The sequence below is a fragment of the Gavia stellata genome, chromosome 15 (assembly GCF_030936135.1).
Source record: "Gavia stellata isolate bGavSte3 chromosome 15, bGavSte3.hap2, whole genome shotgun sequence".
In the NCBI taxonomy this organism is placed as follows: domain Eukaryota; kingdom Metazoa; phylum Chordata; class Aves; order Gaviiformes; family Gaviidae; genus Gavia; species Gavia stellata.
The window spans coordinates 7,727,613-7,752,734 of NC_082608.1; the positions used below are offsets into that span (position 1 = coordinate 7,727,613).

The 25,122-nt window shown below is 39.3% G+C and overlaps 1 protein-coding gene and 1 pseudogene across 1 annotated transcript; one reads left to right on the top strand and one right to left on the bottom strand.

Annotated features, from left to right (window-relative positions):
• Nucleotides 1-307: 307 nt before the first annotated feature.
• Nucleotides 308-6,598, bottom strand: CNEP1R1 (CTD nuclear envelope phosphatase 1 regulatory subunit 1). Its single transcript, XM_059824898.1, has 6 exons — nt 6,539-6,598; nt 4,116-4,187; nt 1,785-1,858; nt 1,343-1,452; nt 1,158-1,212; nt 308-893 (listed from the first exon to the last, which is right to left on the bottom strand). The coding sequence occupies exons 1-6, from the start codon at nt 6,561-6,563 to the stop codon at nt 852-854; spliced, it is 378 nt and encodes a 125-aa protein (XP_059680881.1). The 5' UTR covers nt 6,564-6,598; the 3' UTR covers nt 308-851.
• Nucleotides 6,599-11,675: 5,077 nt separating this feature from the next.
• Nucleotides 11,676-24,901, top strand: LOC104261583 (nuclear receptor coactivator 5-like; annotated as a pseudogene).
• Nucleotides 24,902-25,122: the final 221 nt, after the last annotated feature.

Here is a 25,122-nt window from a genome sequence, read left to right on the forward strand (position 1 = left end):
CTGAAGTTACACATTTGCAATCCTAGTTTCATATTCAGACTATCACAGCATAAAAATCCACTCAGAATGGTCACGTGGACTTAAGATACAGTACAACCTTACAATTGGGAAGATACAAGCGTATTTAAGACCATTTTTAAAATATTAAAATCTTAAAATAGCAGTGTTGTGAACCAGATCAAACAAGGAGCTACGTATGACCACAATGAAAGTGGCTGGTGCACTATATATACAATTCGACAGATGTGATCCTTGATATACTTGCAAAGTTCTTGAACAGTAAGACCAGTTTTCTCCAGCACAGACAGTCTTTCTGCAAGCCTTTTAACCAGTTCCAAAAAGAATGACCAGGAGACAAGGACAGCTGTAATGAGTAAGTGTGCTAATACAACATCATGGGAATGGTAAGTGTTCCTGTCAATACTGTTCATGAGAAAAAAAAAAAATCCATACAGCAAATTATTACTTCTTTTCCTGAACATTGGCATCGATCTGCTATTTACAATAGCTTACAAAGACACGTAACACAAACGAGGTTTGATTTTCAAGTTCAACTTCATAGCCGATTAACATACTTCACCTGTATGTTCTGTTCTAGCTGAAGTAAAAAAGTGACACTAATACTGAAAAAGAGGTAATCAGAAGTAGCAAAAGCACTGATAATATGATAACAAAGAATTTGGATAAATATTCAAGAAAGTAATATTGCACACTTTCACTGTCAACTGTATAAGACTTTCACTCCCAGGCAGTGACAACCAGTCCTGTTTGTTTTTTTGTTCTCATACTACCTTAAAAAAAGGTCATTTTTGGTTTCCATGGCAGTGGAAAAAACTGAAGGAAGACAGCCCTTATTGAACATGAGGCCTAGGTTTCAAAATTAATTTTCCAGTCTGCAAGACAGAAAAAAAAATAAAGTTTAGACCCTGAAAGCTGAGCCCAACAATTGCACTTCAAGTTCAATTTTACAGGCTAAGTTTAAAATAACACACAGAACAACACTAAGTATTCTACATTCCAGTTTTACAGACACACAGAATTTGTTAAGGTGCATACAAGTGCTGTTCAGAAAAAAAAAAACACCACTGTGTGCCTTTTCAAATTATTTGAATTTTTTTAAAAAAACAAGGTTTAGGCAATCAACCACTAACACTTACATCGTCACAGGACATATTATATTCTGCCAAAACAGTTCGACATCGGGCTGCTATACTGTGTGAATTGTGTCAAGGAAAGCAGCTAACACTTGTAGACAGAGTAAGTAAAAACTGAAAAAGCAGTAGGCTTTAATAACAGCAGTAACTACAACAGTTTTAACCTGACAAACATGATCAAAGGATACATTGATGGTGCCACCACTCTTTTATGTATTCCAGCAAAGAACAAGCCAATTAGGGTAATACAGCTAATTGTGAAAAATGGGTGATTCCAAAGCGATGTGAAAAATGACACCTAGGAAAGAAATCAGATTAGTCCCACTATGTATTTTCTAAAACATACAGAAAGTTGCTGCCTAGTTCACTTAAAAAAAATACTGCTCCTAGCCATTTCTAAGTACTTGTGAACAATTCTTCAGATGAGCATTCAAGGTGTAGCATTTTGTTAGGCATTGTCCCAGGACATATTCCACAACAATTCCAGACAGCTTGAGAGCTTAACTAAAAATTATCTCCCAGTTTCATGGGAGAACCACCTTTAGCCTTTCGGTTTTCAAGATGCAATACCACTTCACTGCAACACCAAGCTATGAAACAGACTACATTCGGAATTAGCGTGATCTTTACCTTTTGTGTCTCCGGGTCTATTAGCCAGTTCCAAGCACCAGTTGCTGTGCAGACTGATACCACTATCAGAATCACTGATAAAGAAAAGAGAGTCATAAACAGTATACCTCACTCCTATTAAAAAGCATTTATTTTTCATCAGCAGCTCTTAAGCATTTATTTCTTCTCCCAGTTTTGAGGGGGGAAAAGCTGCTACTTGGAAGGTAGAAATTAAAATAGGCAAAGAAACTTCTATTACGTGAAATTCTAAAGATTCTGTACAAGTTTCCTGGACAGAACAAGTAGGTACGAAAAATCCAAATTCTGTCAAGTAGAAACATCCTGATGCTTTGAAGAAATGAACGTTTCTAACATAACATGGTTAGCAAAAATATCAGTTGGAAGACTGGAGTAAGAGTTGTACCAAATATTCAGTATGCTATTTGAGCTTACGCAGCCTGGGCAACAGAAATGCAGCACCATTAAATTGCAGAGCAGAACTAAAGCTTCTATCCCGCTAGCTCTTCTACATACAAAAAGCCTGAGGCATTAGTGACACATCTAAGTTGTGTTATGCTCCCCATCCCAATCAACACAATAACAAGGAAGGAAAGCTGACACAGAGAAAAAAAAAAATCACAAAATTTAAACAGGAGCCAGAAGGCATGTTAGCATTAGCACATGAAGTTTAACAAAAACCTCTACACATCCAGAATGGCTTAGGAAGAATAATCAATTCACTATAAATGGATAATGCTAGATACGTATTAGAGTAACACAAGATACCAGATTGATTTTGAGACACTACAAAGGGTTGGGGAACAGGGGTTGATGGACAAACAAAACAGAACAAATATAAAGGTGGAGAAAGCTCATACTCTATTGCACACCCATAAAGCCTTGCAGCTTTCATTGCACATTTGGCAGTTCAGAGTGTTTTCTGTGGAGCCTGAAGTTCTGGATGCAAATAAAGTCTTTTACCAGGGGGGAGGAAAAAAAAAAGGGGAAAACAAAAAAACAACACAAAGAAAAAGAAGACCCAGAGTTACCAGCCTTTAGGATCATAGGAAAGAACCTGAAAACCAAACCCAGATATTCATGAAATACTACTTTGTTTGTAAGGTTTGTAAGACTGCTGTAATTACTATTGAGTTGCATATTCCTTATCGATATTACAAAAATAAAAACGAAATTAAAAAGTAACCCTAACAAGTTATGTTTTCAAAAGAAAGTTGTAAAAGATCTATCAAAAGCATAGAGCTGCTTCTCTATATAGATACTTTTTTTCCAGGATAACTCAATGTTAACTTTTTCTCCTGTTAAATACCCCATTATAATTAAAGTAAAAAGTCCCTCTTTTACATGAATTACAAAACTAGGAAAACAAGCTGTTAGGAAAAAAGTTAGCTAGTGAACACAATACTAGTTATGCAAACCTCATTTAAATATGCTTCGAAGTTTCCAGTACTTGTTTATTATTATTACATCTGACAGTAAATAGCAACCCTGGAAGCCAAATGCATTCCTACAGTAGGTGTGCACACGTTGGGCAGATCTACTTACAAATACCTGCTTGCTTCCCAACTGCTCTGAAACAAGGGGCTTTGGGGATGTGGTGGTGGTGTTTGGTTGGCTGTGTTTTGGGGTGGGGTGGGTTTTTTGTTGTTTTTGCTTTTTAAGAGGTCTTTCCTCCAGTTCCTTCACTTGAAATTAACCTCTTGGCCTCTCAGGAGAAAAGATACTATTTTATGTATTCTAAAAAATACCTGTATTCTTTGAGTATGGAAACTTCAGCAGAATCTCACAACAAAAAAACAGTCTGTTTCCACCACGGACTACTGATCCCAAAGCTGGCAGCATATCTGTGGTATTTTTTGCCTTCCCCCCTCCTTCAAACTTTCCTGTTAGAACACAGATGGGGACATATTCTGCCCTTACGGCACACTGCTGTTACTTTCTCACCTTCAATTTTATAGGGACTATCTCACCCAACCATATTTAGTTCAAGTAACTATAGTGACTGTCTGGGAAGTCTGAGCCTTCAAAAAAACCCAACAACAAAAAAAACAAAAAACAAAAAACCCAGAAACAAATGCAACAACTTACTGTCACAACTATTTCCAGAATAATTCAGTCTTGAGCCAATTCAATCTTGACCTTATTTTTCTAACTCTGGCTAAAGTATTAGTTTTTTATCTTGTATTATCTTGTTACAGAGTGTTTGAATGTAGGCCACAGAAATTTTAAAGAGATTTTAAGCACAGATTTTTGTTTGGGCAAACATAAATCAAAGATACACACTGATAAATCTAAAAAGCTTGAAAAAGAGAGTCCTTGGAACATCAAACTTACTTCTCCAACGTCCTGTAGCTGGTTGCAAACATGAAATATATTCAGTAAGTCTTCTTTCAAAAGCTTTGAGATCTGGGGAGGATGTATATCACACATAATTAGATCTTCATCTTTTTAGTCAAATGTTAATGTAAAAGATAAAAGGAATTCACTTCCCCCCCCCCCCCCCCCCCCGCCCCGTGCACACCCATTTCTTAAACAGGCAGAGGAAACAATACAATGATCATTTAGATGTAATAAAAACATTGTCGAAGTAGCCTCACACAACTTTTTAGGTAAAAAGTATAATTATGGAGTTACACTAAATGCAAGAAACATTCCCACTTATGGAAAAGAAAATCGATATAGTTGAAAAATCAGAGTATTTTAGACCTCTTTCAAAATACTGAGAGTTAGATTTAGAATAGCTTAAATAGCCCCTCCACACAGAAAAAAAGTATCACATTTTGGAGTATTAAGTACATCAGGAAACCATTAAGTTCTAATATCTATAGAATGGTAATTAAAAAAAAGTTGGCCATTTGCCAGCTGTTCAAGGCATTATTTGTAGCAGCATGGCTTTGATGACTTTGCTTGGTAGAAACATTTAGTGCCATAATATATATATACACACATACGTAAAAACGCACAGCAAACACTAGCCCAATGATCGTATTTTAATTCTTTTTTTCTTTACATAGATCTTTCTTATTGCCATCATTCTCCCATGGTCCTTCCACTGAAATTGCTGCTAAATGCCGAGCAGCATTTCAAGTTCATACTCCCACTCTGTTAAAAAAAAAAAAATATTAGCCACCTAACGTTTGTCTACAAGGTGCTGTTTCACCAGAAGTCTATGTTAGATTTAAGCTTCTGTTCAACAAGGTCAATATTTGACAACATTCCAGTCAAAGTTAGAATTCTACCTCGAGTTAACTTTTTATTAGCATAAATTTAACTTTCAGCTAAAGTGTTTCAGTTAGCATCACTCCGGAATTTTTTTCCTTCAACTTGCAACTACTGCTAAATTATATACCAGAGTAAATAAAGCAATTACAGAATAAGATTAGAAGAAATATACCTATTATGATCACTACTAATGCAGTTTTCCAAACTGTAAATTTACTCTTAAGTGGTTTGCAGGTGAATTCATGGGGGAAGATTACAGCATCTTGACTTCTGCCACAGAGCAGTTGACTAGTCTTAATTACTGACAACAGCCCAGTAGTTACGTCCTGTCTTCCACCTCCCTTCTGGGGAAGCTAAACCACTGCCAGCAATTAAAGCTAATTAACTGTTCCCTGACTAGCACAAACCCCTACAACTAGTCACTGAAGTGAGAGAGGGAACATAAGGCATCACATGAAAACCTGCTGTTTAAGAAATAGCACCCTGTAGGCATAAAAATCAAGCTATTGATAACAAAGTTCTCGAGAAAACACTTTTATAATGTATACAGCATTAAAATAAAAAATGGGAAAAAAAACTTTCAGAAAACCGGAACTTAAAGTTTTAACTTATTTTTGGATATCCACATTTTAAGAACCTTCTCTGAGCTTATCACTTTGGCACTTGGCAGCTGTAACTAGCAAGGCACACTTGTTAGATCCCTACAGCTTGTACAGACATAGCAACAAAGCTGCGACAACACCGGACTATCATTTTTTGTTGACATGTCTACCTCTACTATCTGCTACAAAACACACGCTAAGTCTGAGACACTGATGCATTTTAAAAATCGCTACTAGTCTTATTTCTGGACACTAAAAACTCCTCTGAGGTTTTTGACATCCTGTAAACCGTAACTTCAAAGAAGTTGTAACCCAAACCATCAATGTTCTCAGACAAGAGAGGGCTATTTGAGGTCACGTTCTTCAAATGCAAGAGGAGCCTTGGCACAGTGTAACGCCTAGCGTGCAAGATGGGACTCACAGCTGTGAGAAATGCATTTCACGTAAAAACCCGCGAGCAGAGAAGTAGTTACCGCAGCACAAGAGGATTTTAATAAGCTAAAGCCGAGAAGGGGCACGGAAAGGGAAAGCCCCCTGGGCAGCTCCCTCCTCCCCAGAGAAGGAAGGCGGCTGGCGGGTCGCACACGGAACCCCTCAGCACAGGCCTTCCCGGCGGGCCCCGCTCTCCGCCTCCGCGGGGCGTCCAGAGAGCAGCAGCAGCAGCCCGCCCCCGAGCCTCAGGATGTGAAGGTGAATCCAGAGACCCCGCCCCAGCTCGCCTGTCTGGGCCGAGGACGAGCGCCGGCCCCGGGAGCGCAGTGGGGAGGGAGCCAAGGCCTCCCGGGGCCGCTTCGCCCCCCTCAGGGCAGCGCCGCAGCGGGGGCCCACTCCAGAGGGACGAGGCAGCGCGCTCGGGCAGTCCAGGCACAGAGCCGGAAGCTCCCAGCACGCCAAAGAGGCAGCTCCAGGCTCGCTCCGGGCCGCCGCACTCACCCTCAGCCTGGTCCAGGGAGTTCATGGCGGGCGGGCGGAGGCAGCGAGCACCGGCCGGGCCCCTCGCCGCCCCGCAGCCACCGGCCGCCCGCCACCCAGCCCACCCCACACACCGACAAACCCCGCCCCCCGCAACAACACCACACCCTACTGGCCAATCTCCTACTCGCCACTCCCCCCTCAGCAAGCGCGGTTCGCATTGGTTACAGAGAAGGAATGGGCGTGGCTCGGGCGTGGCCCCAGCCATTTGAGGGCGGTGGCGGCAGGGCGCGGAGCTCGCAGCGGCAGTGCTGTTGTTGTGAGTGGGGCGGTCGCGAGTGCCCGGCGGGGGCCGTGACGGCCGGTGGGGAGTTCTGGGGATTTTGCTGAGTCTCGGTCCCCTCAGGACGTGATGCTCACGAGCCCAGCAGGACCTGGGCCCTCCGGGGGCGGCTTCGCGTGGGTATGGGGCTGCTGTCTCCGGTGGGCGAAGGGGTGCGGGGTGCCCTCCCAGATTTATTCAAGAAGGGCTTTCCCTGAAGCGGTGGCGGGTCCCTGCTGGGCGGCTGTCCCTCTGCCCGCTGCCGGGGAGCGGTGTGGCGCCGGAGGGGCGGCCTTTAGGTGGGGCAGTGACAGCGGCGTGCCGCTGGGGCCTGTGCCGTGCTGCCTGCCCGGGCCCCGCTCGTCCCGGCTGTGCTTCGGCGGTAACCATCGTCTGGGGGATGGTAACAGCCGAAATAGTGTCCAAAAGCAGTGTTTAAAAGTTGGGTTTTTTTTATAGCTTGCGAGTGTCCCCTTGGACGTGCAGAGATCAGCCATGGCCCTCACTGCTGTTTCCTGCTGTCCCAGCTAGGATACAGAGGTAACCGAACTGTTACTTTCCCTAAATGAAAGTTTTTTGAGTTAATCTGTAACTTGATGAGTGAGCTCTCCAGGGACCAAGACTCTCTGCACCGCCACCTGTTTTCAGCCAACCGGTATTGGAGGTTGGATTGGTGTTCTGTGGTCCAGTAAGAGTTTTATGTTACTGTCCTCTGACAGCAGTCACTGAGAACTGCAGTGCTCTTAGGGGTGGGGTGTGGTATCCTTTCTCTCGTGTTGTGGTGCATGGGCAGAGCATTACTTGTGTACAAAGACTTTCTTAAAGGGAATTGGAAAGTAATGAAAATATGATTTGTGGTCATTTTGCTCTCATTGGTTTTAAGTGTAATGACAAAAAACTGTGTCTTCTAGAAAGTCTTAAGTTACTTTTGCTTTGGTGATGGCCTACTGACTGTAGATGATGGCATAATATTTTTTTTCAGAGCATTTATGACTTCCAGTTTATTATAGTTTTGCCAGTGTAAAAACCACCAGAAACACCCCTACTGCTGGTAGCTGGAATTCAGTCAGCCATGTGGAAAGACTGAGCACCTCAGTGGTGTTTTTTCTGGCTGTGGATAAAAAGTATAGCAGGTATTAGCACTAAAATATTTCACCAAATCAAAAGACGGGAGTCTGGGATGGACTTACTACAGTCCTTCTGTAGGACTACTGTTGTAGTTGGTAGAATCTTAAATTTATCAGACCCCAAGAAGTTAGATGCTACTCTGAAAAATGGAGTGCTGTGCATAGCTCTTAGAGATTTCTAGCATCCTGAAAGTATCAGAAAGTTGTAATTTGTACTAGGCTGTTTATACTTCTGTGAGTTTGTTGATGTGCAGATCTCCTGCTGATCTTTCGTCTTGCTCTAGCTATTAGGTTTACTTCTGAATAGATACAGGTATCTTAAAGCTGGTTTTTAATCAAGCTTTCATGATGTGTGACACTTAAAAGATGAACCTACATCAAGAAAAAAAACTCCAAGAGCAATAATGCTTGAGATACTTAAATTGTAATTCCTTTCTTGTTTGTAATGTAAAACTTTTTGGACAGTTAAAAATACTTTTATTTCCCTGATTTTTTTTTTTTTTCCAAGTAGCTTTTACTCTCTGCCGTACAAGTCTATTGATTGGAGACTAGCTAAGGTAAATGAGACAAGGCAATGTAACTGTCATCATACAACTATGACTTGAATAAACTCTTTCTGAGGGTTTAGTAATAGTTGATCTGTTAGTAATACTTGATATCTTTTTCTGCCAACACCTGTGAAGCCTTAAAATTAACAGCTTAAGCAAAAGGGCCTAGTGTACATTTGGATTGCTTCATAATGCAGAGGCGATTGGAAGAAATGTGCTTTGTCAGCTTAGAATGATATCTCAAGTATCTCTCTTTGAGGTGCAAGGGATGCATCTTTTTGAGTTTAGCATCTCTGGTATCTATTTCTGGTTCTCACAGCTGTACTTTGAGCATAATGTGAGAGCATCTGTTAGCAGCATCTGCTATCAGAGATAATTAGGATGGGTCACTTGTTTCTTAGTTTGATTGCATTTCCAGCCATCTCTTGCTCATTTTCCTTTAAACGTTCCCTCCCTCTTGAGGCAACATGTTACTTCAGAAATATTGTGTTACTGTTTAAGGCTGTTAAAAATCCAGTCTTTTTGAATTTACTAATCCTGTATTTTTATAAATCTGTTTATGGTAATAACTACCTTCCAAGTTTGAAGACTATTATTGTAACTTACATTAGTGATATGAGGATAGTGTTTAATGCTTTATATCCCTTTTCTAAGTAGATTTTGGAAGCTTAAAATCTTATCAAGAAACTGTCCTTTTTTTCTTCATGCCATCTCATTTTCCCTGAGAAATGTTATTTATCTACAGGACTACTGGGTTTTTTGTAAGGAGATCCATGTTCAGGGCTTCTTGGTTTAGACAACAAAAAAAATTCTGATCAGAAATTTTCTCCATTACATTTTTTGTAGCATGCCTATAGAAAGCATTTCAAAGTTTATCCTGGAAGATAAGCTTTATGAAATAGCAACATCTTCAGTAGAAAAGAGAGAATTTTGTCGGACATCTGAGCAAAATCCACAGGATCATCTCTACACAGTGTATGCATAGTGTAGAAATACACAATTTGTGTGTGTCCTGATGTAATAAAAGCTTAAATTTCACTTCTTAGAATTGTAGTTTGAAACTTGTTCTGACACATTGAATATGATAAGTTATGGCTTGAGATGCTAAAAATGGTTTGAATTTTGGTAGTCTTTAAAGCTAACTTGTCTTCCTCTGCTCTCTTTCTGCAACTGAAGTGAGTGAGGTTTTAATGTACTTTTAGTCACTTAGGACAGGAGCAGTAAAACTCACCCTCCTATTCCTTATACCACTTCAGAAGACAGGCTTCTTATAGCCAAGATAACTTAATTCCTTTTTTAGTTTATCACATTTAGGTGAGCCTAAAACAATGTTGTGTGAGTTCTGTGCTCTAATTACCACAGTGTTTTATTAATCTGTGGTGACTGTTCTTTGCTGTTTGTCTTCAATATTATTTAACCTTCAAACTTCCTTGACTTTCAGCCCAGGCACAGATCCAGGTAGACTCCATGTCTTCTGAAGGGAATAATGTGACAGAAATGTTGCTATGAAGCAGTATATGAAAAAAGTGAATCTTTGGATATTAGGCATATAATATCAAATTAAACAAAACTCCCTCAGCAACTTCTTGTTCTCTCTTTTGTCATGTTTTTCTATTGTGATAGGATTCTTGTTCAGTCTTGAATCATGTGTGTTCAACTTTTCCAGTTCCTAGTCCTTCTTATTTAATTCCCAAGTAGTGTCTTCTCAGCCTCTTATTTCTCATGCTCTCCCACACTTTGGTTTTCTAAAAAGCTGAGAGGGAAGACATATATTCATCTGCTTTTTCCTTGTTTTGAGGGGGTACCTTAGTTCTTCAAGTATCTTTCCTCATATAATACTGAGTGACAAAGTTGTTTTACTAACTTAGAGGTTGAAAGTTACATGTTTAGAACAAGGATATTTTACTTTAAAATCTTAGATTTATGGCAAAGATATTACACCATAATAATAAATGCTCATAGGAAAACAAAACTTATGAGCAATGTAGAGAACCCAAGACTGAAAGTGAAACTTGTTTCTTTCCTTTTGGATATAGCAGTGTCATATCCTTGCTGTGGGTGGAGAGACCTTGAGAGAGGGGATGAGGCCACTGTTCCTATCTGCCTGGTCATTCCCCATGGGTATGTCCATCTCCCTCCCTGGCTGGCAGCTGCCACTGCTGAGTTGTGTAGCCCGAAGGTGTTAATACCAGTTGTGATGGGTGGAGAGCAGAGTAGGACAGGTGGTGGTGCTGTTACAGCTACCTTTGTATGGCTGACAGCTTCCTGAAAGTTGAATCTGGTCAGTTGAACTCTTCTGCTCAGTCTGCTTTGTGCCAGACATGAAAGTAGGAAGTTTGTTGGCTTTTTAAATGAGCCATATACCCTGTTGGCTTGCCAGGATATGCTGTATTCCTTGTTGTTTCCAACCATGTTTTGGGGCATTTTTTTGTTCAGCCTGAGATCCTATTCACAGCAGTTGCTTTGAGGATTGTTTGCATTCAGCTGTCTGCTTGTCCTGTACTGTTAATGTTTGATACTACTTTTGCAAACCAGTGATTCCTTCCAAGCATAAATGCTCCTTATTAATAACTGCAAGCACACAAGTCTGGTTATGTTTTTTCTCTCACATTGCTGCATCCCATACCTGCTTCCAAAAGAGCATATTCTGAAGTAACACGATAAACCCTCTGTTAAGTGAACTTTCCCTGCTGTTCTCTCCATAGTATTGCAGTTATACCAGAGAGGTGGGAGATAATTTCTCTTGAGGTTTTTGGTTAATCATCTTCTGAGGAAAACAAAATTGTTTCTGGATGAAAATATAGAAGCTAATGGATTCTTTGTCTTTAACTACTTGTGCTCAGTTAGGTTATCAGTACCTTTAAAAAACAAAAACAAACAAAACACACACCCCTAGGGCTATCATATGTTTGTTTGCATTAATACATGCATTAGATAATCTTCTGCACCATCCTCTGTATTTGCCTTAGAACATAGGATCTTTGGGAAGTCCAGTGATTAGTACGAATAGTGCACCATATCCCAACTCTGTTTTGGAGAATCCTTATAATCACTGCAATAGAAATATAAAAAGAGGCGGGGGGAAGATAAAACTGTCAGTTCTTTCCGAACAAAGATGTACTCATGAAAGACATCTCTGGGTACAGGCCAAGTAAGCAAGTATGTACAAGTTTGTCTTACAGCAAGTTCATATGGCGAGTTCAGGATGTAGCTTTTCAGTAAGGTCTATCTTCAATATTGTAATCAAAAACATGCTTAATTTAGAACGTGTAAATTATGTACAAGTGCCACATTTTATTATGGGAAGCAAATAAATGAAATATTAACATAAGTCACTTTAGATCCTGTAGGTTGCTGATGCTTAATGAAGGCACTTCCTACTGTAAACTGTTTAGTACCTATTTACTCAAGGGAAAATGGATGAAACAAAAGCTTTAGAAGGATCTTGTGCAAGCAGAAATCTTGGCTTAAAATGTCCCACTGTGGCTGCAAATTTTTGCAATGACTGTTGTGATGTCAGTGTACTTTTTTTAGGCTTTCTTTAAACAATGTCAGGAGGAACTGACTGAGCTGCTGTATAGTGTATCAGAAGGTGTTCAGTAGGTTAGGCAAACCCAAACAAGGAAACACGACCTTTTCACATCTCCCTGGAGTTCTTAATGAAAGACTGGTGAAGGAGAAATAGTACATCACTTTTGATATAATGACACTCCTTAATAACCAAATGTAGTATGAAAATCTATTAAATGTGCTTATATTATAATTGTTTAACACTTTGGATTATTCTAGCTTTTAAAATACTTCTCTGCTAACATATACCTAACCTCATATTCTTACCTCTTTTAGTATACAACGTCACAAATCATGTTAGAGTCATTCTTCCCAAGATGATTACTCAAAGGATTTTGAAGATCTGAAGAGGTAAGAAACTTTCAGTAGCATAAATAGAAATTATTCTAAGGCTTTGAACATCCTATGTGTTTAACAAAAAATATTTGTAATACTATAGCAGAAATAAACATTAATTTTAATAGTAATCTGGTCATATAAATAGATAAGAAAAATATCTGATGCCTCAAAGCATACCAAATTCTAGACTCTGCTCTTCGAGGTTGAATTCCAAAGTGCTGTCTGTTACAGGTACCTGGCTACTGAGTTTAAGTCTGGCAAAAAAAGTGGATAATCTTGTAGTGATTTGAATTGACAACTTTATGGTGTACAGGCTTGATTCTAGATACTTATTTTTTGAAAAGTTTGTCCCATATTATGCTTTGTTTCAAGAGCAAACAGGGCTTTTCTCCTGTTCTATTTCAGAATGCGTATTTTTTCTGTTCTGGAGTCATCCTGCAATTTTTGAGGATTTTAGTTACCTTTTTCCTTAAATAATTTTTTCTTTCTGTGAGTGTTAAGAGAAACTTACTCTCCACTAGAGACTAAATCTAGCTATACAGATGCTGAGTGCATAATCAAATTGCCTGGAGATGATTGTTTTCTAACTTCTTGGTTTTCATAGTTCATACTTCTAAAAATAAGCTTGAAGAAAAGTTCTCAAGAGTTTTAGGCATCTCTAACTCAGGTCAAGCTATGGTTAAATAAATTTCACGTTATTAATTTTTTATACAGTTAAAAATGTTGGAATGGGATTAGGTGATGTGGTCCTTTAAGAACCTTTGTTATAATGTTTCTTGTAAGAAGGTAAGTGAGGCTTTTTAATGAAGTACTACAAGTTATTTAAAAGAATGAGATGCACGGCTTGACAGGAATATCATTCTACTGAGCACAAACTAACTTGTATTTGGCCTAATTTTAACAAGTTGGCCTATTTGCAGCTTGATCTCTCACCTGTGATATAAAGTATTTTTCTTTTGATTTTTGCATTTCTAAATGGGTTTTCTTGGCTTAAATTGTTACTCAAAATTTAACTTTAAATGTAAGAATAACCATATGAAATGAAATACCTATCCATTTTTGTGACTATTACAAATAGTTACAACAAACAACCATCAATTACTGCTGCTTATTTTCCCATCGGTAGAACAAGAATAAAAATACATGGATATAAAAAAATAGGGATATAATATAAGGCTTATTTCACCCATTCTGTCTTGTCTGTTTACCAAAGACCTTGCAAGTGCTTACAATCTAAAAGGAGAGTGGTTTTCAAAATTTCAAGAGTAAAAGGACCTTACTAAGAGACATACTCTCTTTAGCAATTTAATTGGCTAGTCCTAGGATGTCTGATGTAGGTGGTGTGTTGGAGTAATGTCTCTTGCCAAAATATGTGTTCTGGAAGTGCAGCTAATGATTTTTCCAGTTGTTTTAAATATTCTTGTTTTGATGAAGTCTTTGAATTTGTAAGCTAAAAGAAACGTTTCAATGCTGAAGAAGGTAGTCTTCTAAAGGCAGCTAAATTATTTCAAATCTGAGGTTAAAACTTAGTGCCAGGCTTATGTGCCTTTTACCCTTCTAGGAAAACACAAAACATTTCAAAAACCTGATTTTATTAGCCTGGTCTATATTTAGTGGAAGGATGTTCTATATCCCCATGAAATATAGAGGACTTACATGGCAAGATAACTAGAGGAGATAACTGGAGGTGCTGGAAGGAACAGAACATGCAGAATAGCAAGAAAAGCAACTAGCTGCTAATGCAAAAGGAGCTTGTATGAGTTGTGGGGAACAGTCTTCTGCATCAGTTCAGTCTTGGTCAAACATATACATTCAATTAGCAGCATTCCCTTACACTTAATATTTTGAAAATTGATATGTCTGATCTATTTAAATCTGCCCATAAGCACAGCAGAAAAAATAGTTTGCATGAACTAGCTTTCTATTTTAATTTGGAGAAGAGTGCATCCAAAACATGTTTTCTCCTTAGCTTTGAAGAGCTATTTGGGCAGCAATATGAGCATTTGACAGAGAAAGATCAGTATGAGATACCAGTACTCTTAAAAAGGTATTGTAACTAGCTCCTATTCCTTCTTAGAGCATGCACTTTTGTCTGTAGTTGATAGACAAGTTCATAATATCCCTTAGTGTCCCTTCAAGTCTAGTGGTAGTAGCCTTAAATTGTTACAGAAAAATCATAACCTCTTTGGTTATCTTCAGGAGGTACCACTCTTTGGTGGATCTGGGATACATGTTGAGGCTTGAATTGCTGAATGATGCTCACAAAAAATTGTGGTGTAGATTATTGAATATGCATGATTCTGCTTTGTGGCCTCAGAAAGCTGATAGAGAAAGATCGATTCTTGCTGTGGCAAAAAGGCTGTCATGGCCAGTAGGACAGAGTACCATGTCCCAGGGAATGCTGGCAGGTATATCTAAGTATAGCAACACACTTGGGAACATGAGTTGCATTCAAATATGTGGATGCAATTCGGGAAATTTCTAAAACGTGGGAGTATGGCAGGAGCCCATTATTACTGAGGAGCTTGCATTGCAGGCTACACTAGGATTAGATGAAAAAGATCTCTGGTCTAGTTTTCTGCTGCAGGATTTGTGTGTATCACCATGGGTTTCTTGGGTTCCCAGCAGACCAGGTAGATGTTTGTAACAGACCATTATGCTGCAACTTCAGGGGAGGCAGATACTTCAAGAATTCATGTTGCTTACCATAGATTCCTGTGGTGGAGAAGAAAAAGGTTTTGACAATGAGACCCATATTTGCATTAGCTGTATGGGGGAATCTGCCCAATAAAAGGGGACTAGGATAATAGAAGCTGAGTGTAGGAACGTGAGAAATAAGTTTAATCCCTGGTAGAACTCAGTGGTAAAAATACATAGGTACTTCCCTTCATGGTGGAGAAGAATATTTATGGAGGAGTTTTCTGTCACTATTTGAAGTGGTTAATCCCATGATATCTAGGACAAGTTAATGAATGGTGTGAATGTCATAGCATGTGGGAAGATTTGTGTGAGGAAGAATTGCTAATTGAATTGAAGGATCACTTATGGATTTAACTGTGCTCAGTCTGTGAGTTCTTCTAAAAAGGTACAAGAGGGATATTGCTTGATTAACTACCTGTTTTTTTGCACAGGCAAGTCAGTGAGAAATATACCTGGAATTATATTAATTGCTTTATTCCTCCTTTAAGACTGCTAAGAAGATTGTGAAGATTAATAATTCCAGAGAAATGTTTACCAGAATGACAATTATTGTTTTTCCTGGTGTTTTTGCCTCTTAATTTGTTTTGACAAGGTCATGCCAATAAAATCTGTATGTCCATGTTCAGCATTTGAAAAATTCAGCCATTATTGAAATGAGCAGAAGTGGAAGGTGTAGATTACAATAGGCAGTAGATAGTCTGCATTACTACCACCTTGCACCAAAACAAAACTCTGAAAGATCTGTTTACAGTATCATCTTTTCTGGAAGTTGGTGGGTTTATCTGGCACTGAGGCTGTAGATGAGGCTGTGTGTTGTGGTTTAAGCCCAGCCGGACTAATCACCACACAGCTGCTCACTCACTCCCCTTCCTCAGCTGGACAGGAGAGAGAAAATATGAGGAAAAGGCTCGTAGGTCGAGATAAGGACATAGGGAGATCACTCACCAACTACCATCATGGGCAAAATAGACTTGACTTGGGGAAATTAGTTTAATTTATTACCAATCAAAATCAGAATAGGATAATGAGAAGTAAAACCAAATCTTAAAAAAACAACACCTTCCCCCCACCCCTCTCTTCTTCCTGGGCTCAACTTCACTCCCGATTTTCTACCTCTCCCCCCGAGCGGCACAGGGGGACGGGGAATGGGGGTTGCGGTCAGTTCATCACACGTTGTTTCTGCCGCTCCTTCCTCCTCACACTCTTCCCCTGCTCCAGCGTGGGGTCCCTCCCACAGGAGACAGTTCTCCACAAACTTCTCCAACGCGGGTTCTTCCCACGGGCTGCAGTTCTTCACGAACTGCTCCAGCATGGGTCCGTTCCACAGGGTGCAGTCCTTCAGGAACAGACTGCTCCAGCGTGGGTCCCCCGCGGGATCGCAAGTCCTGCCAGCAAACCTGCTCTAGCGTGGGCTTCTCTCTCCATGGCTCCACAGGTCCTACCAGGAGCCTGCTCCAGCGTGGGCTTCCCACAGGACCACAGCCTCCTTCAGGCATCCACCAGCTCCAGCGTAGGGTCCTCCACGGGCTGCAGGTGGATATCTGCTCCACCGTGGACCTCCATGGGCTGCAGGGGGACAACCTGCTTCACCATGGTCTTCACCACGGGCTGCAGGGGAATCTCTGCTCCGGCGCCTGGAGCCTCTCCTCCCCCTCCTTCTTCACTGACCTTGGTGTCTGCAAAGTTGTTTCTCTCATATTCTCACTCCTCTCTTCTCCGGCTGCCGCTTCCCGGTTTTTTCCCCCTTTATGTTATCACAGAGGCGCAACCACTGTTGCTGATTAGCTCAGCCTTAGCCAGTGGCAGATCCGTCTTGGAGTCGGCTGGCATTGGCTCTATCAGACATAGGAGAAGCTTCTAGCAGCTTCTCACAGAAGCCACCCCTGTAGCCCCCCCTGCTACCAAAGCGCTGCCATGCAAACCCAATACACTGTGATAGCAGGGCTTACTGCTCAGGGCTCCAGCTCAGAGTGTCCATTTATTTGGGGTGTGGCTGTGAGATGTGATATGTGACTGGGAACTAGGAGCTAGAAGTGGTTTGTGTTTGAGAATTAGTGCTGTGAACATGCTGCACTCAGCTCAAGAGAGGAGAATGAATGCTTACACACAAAAAATGTCTTGAGTTACTTAAGGAGTGCAAAACATCCTGTGAGGAAGAACTGTGTGTATGTTTTGCAGAGCCAACAAAATTGGAAGGTGGCTGTATGTTGGAGATAGGCAAGCAAGCTCATTTCTGGTGACTCCCACATTGGTGCGTGTCTGGTGTGGGTATTTTTTCAACATGGTATTTTTTCAACATGGCCCTTAAAGTATTTAGGAAAGGTGTTCTGTAACACAGCTGAAAAATATTTCAGTTTAGCTCCTAGTGTCTGGCTATAGCAAAAAAAGCAGTCTGGTGGCTTTCCTAGTCTCTCACTGCCTTCCTTTGGAGTGAGATTTGAGTTCCAGCATCAAAGTGGAAGAAGGTTCGGGAGAGAATGGGAGAAAAATAATCCTCTGTGGGCTGGAATAGGTCAATGGGCTGTTCTTAGTAGACTAATTCTGAGAAGTCTGCAGCCAGGTTTAACCATGTTTCTTATGCCTTCTTGTATGTCTGTGACAAATTTCCGCAGTGAAAAAGAAAAGGGGGGGGGGGGAAACCCCTTGCTTCAAAGAACTATTTTTATCATTTTTGGCAGTATTGTTAAATGGTAAAGTAGTGAAGACCTGGTAATGTCCTAATGTAGTCTGTGCTGTTGCTTAATGGATTTTTCACTTGGTTGCAGATGGCTGCACCAGGGATGATTGTAGAAAGAAGCTATACCTGCAGATGCAGGAAGAATGAGACACCTTCTGACTGTCATTATTGCCATCAGCAAGGAGCAAAAGTATGTTTCTATTAAGATTTTTTCAGCTAATTCTATTATAGAGATGGCAATGACATAGGTAAGTGCAACCCAGTTCAGAAATGTGACCCTGCAAATATGTAGATAATGTTTGAAGATCATGCCTATTTAATGTTTCCGGATCTCCTTAGTACTTCTAGGTAGTCCTAAAATTTCTTATGCATCTCCCAGGCTTTGGAGTATGACAGCCATGAGGGACCTGTCTAGGTTCTTAAAAAAATTTACTTGAGAATTAAGTCTGATATTAATCCAATCATAATTTCTCTCTTCTGTTTTAAAGGCTATCTTGCAGCATTTGGTTGGATTTTGTGGTCTTTTAATCTACACATACTAAAAGTAATTTCAGATCCTATTTTTGTCTGAGTAATCTTTGCAAGTTTTGATGCATGTCAGATACCTTTCTAATTTGAAAGATCGCTTTCACAGTTGCCAACAGAAGGAAGAATGGGAGTTGACTATATAAAAAGGACTTTCAAGTGCACAGAACTTTATCTTATCTAGTCCTTAGTTCTTAGTACTTGAAGCAAAACTAGAAGAACACTTTGGAGCTTTTCAAAAACAGGCTACTAACAAAATTACACTAATGCCAGTGTAATAGTTTGTAATAGACTATATTCTTTTCAGTTGAATATTTCCCAGTATACTAGGATGATGACAAATCAAATGCTAAATTAAAGTATTTCAATAATTAGTGTATTTCACTCAAATCTAGCACTAAAACATGATCAAGCAGGAATCACTAACTAAAAACCTTCCTTTTATGTATATTATAGTAGAAAGCTGTACTTTGACAAATAATTCCAAATTTTTCTCCCTGTGGCTTAAAATAGAGATCAGAGTTACTTCCTGGTATCATAGAAAGTGTATCTGATCAGTGAACACACTGTTTTGTGGGGTTTTTTACACCTCACAACACTGGACTTGATACTTGTGGCTTCTGGCATATACAAGATGGTGATAACAACACAGAAATGGAGAACAATGACACAGACTTTTCTTTGTATATAACCAAATTCTCTTCTTCAGGTGAGTGTGCTAGAGTTATAGGCAATCAGTTACAAGAAGCTGGTCTTGTGGTGGAAATGATAAACCTTACATAAGTCAGATCTCACACATGCACTCCAAGAAGTTAAAAATGATGAGTTTGTATTTTTGAACAGCCTAATGTAGCACTTTCCTCTTGCTCTGTAGTCATACTTCATTATTCTATCAGTTTAGCTTGTTTGAGAGATGTCATTTAAAATAGTCATTCAGAACTGCAGTTTAATTTTCTTTCAACCCAGTAAAATTTTAAATGCTGATTCATTGCACTTCTTGGCACCAGAATTTGACCTAGTCAAAATGAGGCAGCTTTGAAATAGTTCACTGAATTAATTTCTAATAATTCATAATACATTGAGTGATTAAAGATCTGTCCTGGTTTGCTGCTTAAATGGTATAAAATGCATGCAACAGTCCATATAATAATTAATGATAGGAAGTTATATAAAAATTGCTTAATTAAAATTTCACTTTCTTGCATTGATTCTGTATAAATGAATCAAAATCCTTTTTAAAGTTTTTATCTGTATTTGTTTTAGAACTTATTATAAATTTACAAATTTCACATCTTTTCTTGTATCAAACACAATAGTAAAAAGGCAGTTTCTCCTGGAGGGAAAGTAACTGTGCTGTTCTCCAGTTATGTAAAAAATATTCCGAAGTTAAGAAAAATCTGTACTAATCCTTTTATTTCAGGTGTAGGTGTTTGTGAAAGTCTTTGTATGGAACTGGGAATCTTATCTCAGTTTTGGCTTTAGATCATGAATGACTGATAATGTTTTGACAGTGGGAAGGAGAAATTACAACTTTTTACTTATATTTCAAATGAAGTTCATATACTGGTGCTAAAGCAAAACTCACCTCTGCAGCTACGGGAGGGCTATATCAATACTGAACTGAAGGCTTTAAAAATCTCACTCTGTTATATTACACAGAGTTAACAGCTATATCTTTCTATCTCTTTGTAAGCGTGCGAAGTCAATGAAAACACAAGCTTGATAAAGCTAGCTATCGCTTCTCTGTAGTGCATCATAACATGCCTGTGGAGGATGCCCTGGCTCTCATAGTTAAGCTTTTGGGAATATATTTGCTGAGCATGAGCAACAGGAGTGTACCAGCGTTTCACACAAGGCAGCTGATCTGGTAGATGACTGCCTAGTGCAGGAGCTGTGATATGTACAGTCTGCCTCTGGGCATTAGACATACTTCTGTTAAGCGCAGGGAAATATTTGGGTTGTATAGAGTTGAAGTCACTCAATGACTATGCAAAGACCAGAGAAATATGATTTAAGGTATTAAAATTTTTCCCCATTGAAATAGAACTTCAACAATCTTTTAAATCTGATACAAATAAGCTCAGGTACGTTCCACATAAATAATCTGTACATAAATGATAAGCACTAGAGATCAAAAGTTCATGTGTAAAATGCTAGTGTGTGTATTAATGGGCATGTGCATCCTGAAGTAGGGTGCATATATTCCTCACAGAACTGGACATGTTATAGGGACAGATACACAAGTCCCCTAATGGGCAATTGCTCTCTCACAGGTTATGGTTGCAAAGTGAGTATTTGATCATCTGCTAATGCTGTTGAGTATTTATGTTTTAATAACACTGTACACATAAATGCATTTAAGTTAGTGATATCCATCAGTCCATTAAGCAGAAGGCAACTCTTGGTTCAACAGAATCCAGTAATATAATGGTTTATAAACTTATTTTAATTAAAAAGTTTAAAATCCAGCAGAACATCTCTAAAAGAAGAAACAACCTGGCCACATATGTAAATTACAGACTTGGAATATCTGTGCCATTTTGAGCCTTAGAAACTACTCTAAAAAAAATTCTTGGATCCCCTTGCAATAAGGGGATAGAGAGATTCTTGCAGGCTTCTGCTTGTGCTCTTAATGTCTTTTGAATAATTGCTTACCACTTTTGTTCATTTAAATTAAGCCTTGTTGAACAAGCTGATCCTTCAACTGAAGACAGAATGTGTCATGAGGATGCAAGGACATGTACAAGCATTGCCACCCACACCTTAAGTAAACCACCTCTGCTGCTGCCAAACAGCATTGCTCTCTTAGGCCAGTCACCCCTTCCTCAGGTTAAACCTTCATTTGAGTGATAGACTGTCAGGGGCTCTTCCAATACTACTTCAGTTTTGTATTTCAAAGTAATTTATTCTGTTTTTGTGACTGACTTGATCGCTTGCCACAGTACGTTTACTCATAAAAGTAGAACAAAACGTAGTAGATATTACATGAACTGCAATCAAGTAGATGGGTGGGATGTGGAAAAATCTGAACTTGCAAATATTTGGCAGTGATCAAATAATAGTTGAAAGACTGGAACTCAGCCATGCTATTTTCAGAGCAAACTGAAAGAATAGGAGAGTAGGGGAGTATACTATTCTTTATCTAAAAATGAATTCGTTCTACCATTATAAAAGCATAAGAATATAAAGCTTGTCTTTCATGTCCTTAGTCTGAAATCGGATTCAACTACTGTCCTTGCATCTGTGTGAAGTTGGTATGGGTTGAGGTGAACACCTGGCTATTTTAGAAGGGCTTTTTTTCTCCCCTGTTGTGAACTTCTCCCATTCTACAAAGCTTTTTTTTTTAGTTACCAAGTTGGTTGCAATTCTTTTGAGTTACTGAAGCTCATTGAAAACTAAAAGGGCAGCAGAAACGGTGAGGGCGGTTCAGGTTTTAAACATGAATATTCTTGGATGCATAGGATTAGAGTATGGTGCTTTGTTGTTAATGAAACACTACTTTAATGATTGAAATAAATAGGGAAGTCAGCAAAATTATGGTGACATCTGCTTAATTGGATTATTTTCTTTTATGAAATGGTAGTGTAAAAAGAAACCACATGTACACTCTTGACAGCTATCAATGTTAGCACTGAGTCTGATTCCTTGGAATGAATACTAGGCACAAACTGTATCAAAGCTAATGCCCTACATTATGGTCATGGATTAAATTCTTGCTTAGAGTCAGCCTCAGATGACAGCTAATATTTGTCATGAAAAAATCACTCAGAAATAAAATCTGGCTTCAACTTTCCATACCAATTGTACCAAATGTCAGTTTGTGTTTTAACTTGCATGTGCAGGTTAACATTAGTATCGGGGGAGTTTTACTTTGTAGTGTGCTCATGCCAAGATTAGTAACACTGCAGGTCAGTGTGCTCTGTTGTTAAACATGTACAGGAAGGTTATACTTGTAGCTCAGCGGTTGTACATCTTTTAAAGTAAGGCACTATGAATTATAAAGGCTAAGGCATTTGTAGCTGTTGGTGTGTGGTGTCACTGCTTTTTCTGCAGTGCTCATTTCTGTATGTTTCTGTACCTGTTTTCAGACAGGTAACTGGCATTTCTTAAGCCAGGTGTTTTTAGACCCTCACAGTTAAGAGTGTCCTGTGCAAACAAAAGCAGATTTTACTGTTTGTTTTTAAAACAGTTGGCAATAAAAACCAAAAACTGTTTCCAAACAGGACTGTCAGATCTAAAGGATAATCTTCCACATCTTCTTTTAGCACCTGCTAAATGATTTGGACTTCTGGGATATTCTTGACATCAACCTGTGAAATGGCCACTGCTTGGAGGGACACCTGGCCTTTTGCCAATGCCAGGTGAGTGACAAAGCTCTGTAGCTGCTTGGTTTAATAACTGTAAATCACTTCTAGTTAAAACCTTCACAATGCTGACAACCATACATCTCTTCTAGCTGGAGACCTTTATTTCATTTAAATAATGAAAACAATGGCCATCTTCAAGCCAGTCTCAGCCTGCAGGGTACTGTTTCTATACTGAAATAATTAGATACTGCTTTCTAACGCATACAAGTCTAGTGGGTTTCTTTGGCTTTTTCATAACCACAGTACTTACCACATAGATGCCTGTGTGGTTATTACTGTTGTCATCCAAGCAAAATGAAATGTTATTCACAGTAGAAATACAATAAAGTAATTTATAGTTATTTAGAATAGGTAGAAAGAATTATTAGATATTGCTGTAGATGTAACAAAAACAATAATGCATACTTCCAGATTTAAATATTTTTTATTGGGAGAGAGAAAGAAGGCCTGATTTCTAAGACAGCTAGAAAAACAAATGAAAGCTAAACTGGAAATAAATTATTTTCTTACATCACCATTTGAGTTTAAAGTTCTCATTTGAAACTCTTCCAGAGTGGAAAAAATAACTTTCTGGATCCCCATAGTTCACTGAATAGATTTGACAAGGTAGATCATGGTTAGTTTAAATGAAGTACTTAATGACTCTTAAGCAGTCATGTTCCCTGCTTGCAGGGTTGCAGACCTTCAGAGGCGAATACCTTCTGGCCTGTAGGAGAGCTATCTAGCTTTTCTGTAGGGCTTTGACTTTAATTTTGTAGGCATGTAGTGGCGGGGGGGTGGTGGAATGAGATGCTGAAAACAATTTTCCCACTAATTTAAAAGGGGATTAGAACCATGGTGACTGATACCTCTTGCAGGCAATGGTTTCTGGTAATCTAGCTCCAGTGCCTGTCAGAGCTGCTCTCTGTACTTGCGAGCTTCTTGGTGTTGGTCAATAATTTGGCTGTTGCCTTAGAACAGAGGTTTTGGAGCAGCCATGGTCACAAGGGGAGGGAGAGGAGGGAAGGGGCTTAGAGTTAGCTTGAGCTTGTACTCAGTAGAAAGCCAGTGCTTGGAGAGGAGCAGGCAGTGACATTTCACATTGATTTGATTTGCAAGGTAAGCTGATTGTTGCTTTGAGTATATTTTTCAGCCTTTATAAGGAGTGAAGGTTTTCCTCAGTAGGAGTTACAGTAATAACCAAGCATGATGGTTAAATAGTGAGTAATTGGCACCCCTGTATTTTATAGACATATAAAATATCTTATATAAAAATATATGCTGCTTTAGTTGTGAAATGAAAGTGGATGTTTACTGCTTATCAGGCATGCAGTGCTATGGGGTTATCTGAGAGTGTGCAGTAGCTGTGATCTGACATAATCTGAAAGGTGTTATCAAACTGTAAAAGACTATTAGAGGAATCGCGTGTTTTTTCAAAGCTCTTCCTCTTGGTGTGGGTTGATTCTTTCAAGGTTATAAAGAGGAGAATTTTTCTGTGTTCATTGCAGATAGAATAATAAGTAATTGGTTTAATTTGTAATAAAGATTTAGGTTAGATGCGAGGAAGAATTGTGTGGCCAATTCATATTGGAACATATTGCCTGGACAGGAACAAGAATTGGTGAGACGTGCACCCGTCAGTGGTAAAAGGGGTATACATGATTCTGCATCAGACATTAGGACAGGACATACCTTTTCATTTTAATGATGCTCTGCAGCACAGTATCAGCTGGAGGAGTATGTTAGGTTTGCAGTAGGACCTTGCCTGAAACCTGATTCAGGTATGCAGGATACTTAAAAGGAGTGGGATATTGGACTATATTTTGCATTGAACTGAGAAGTTAGATGTTAGATTACCTACTTGAGGACATGGAACAATCAAAAGTTTATAGCAAATCATTAGGTTTGATAATACAGTGAAATGAAACATTGAGATGGCAATTAGCCTTTCACTGATGGAAGGATGGAATTGATTTTTAGATATAAGATGTGGAGAGGGTGGCCAGATACAGAAACTACAACTGTCTTACAGTATTTGTTGTGTTTTGTCACAGCTATTCAAGTTAAACCAGTACAGCACCAATGGAGCTTACCTAAGAAGACACTGCTGACACCATTGGCAATAGTGAAAGTCCTGTAACCACATATGCATCACACCTTCTGTCACATTCCAGCTTGTGAGAACTTCTGAAAAAAAATTAAGGAGGCTTTTCTATTTAAACAAATTTTCATGAATGTCAGTGTTGTACCTCTAATTTTAAATTAGAAGCTGCTAAACAGTCACAAAATAAAGTTACCTGTTCTACACAGTTGTCACCAATTTGACTTTGTGGTTGAACTTCATCTGACTATTCAAGTTAGAATGGGCAGGTCCAGTCAGACCTGGCTTTCACTGCATGTTGGATGGGATGGATGGAATTTCTCTAAATTCATGGAAAGTCCATCACTTGT

Excerpts from the sequence above, each read along its gene's own strand:
- CNEP1R1 (XM_059824898.1), bottom strand. The coding sequence starts at position 6,563 with ATGAACTCCCTGGACCAGGCTGAGG. Across the intron at positions 1,859-4,115 it reads AGCTACAGGACGTTGGAGAA|TGATTCTGATAGTGGTATCA; the intron begins GTAAGTTTGATG and ends TTTCTTTATCAG. Across the intron at positions 894-1,157 it reads ATAATATGTCCTGTGACGAT|ACTGGAAAATTAATTTTGAA; the intron begins GTAAGTGTTAGT and ends TCTGTCTTGCAG.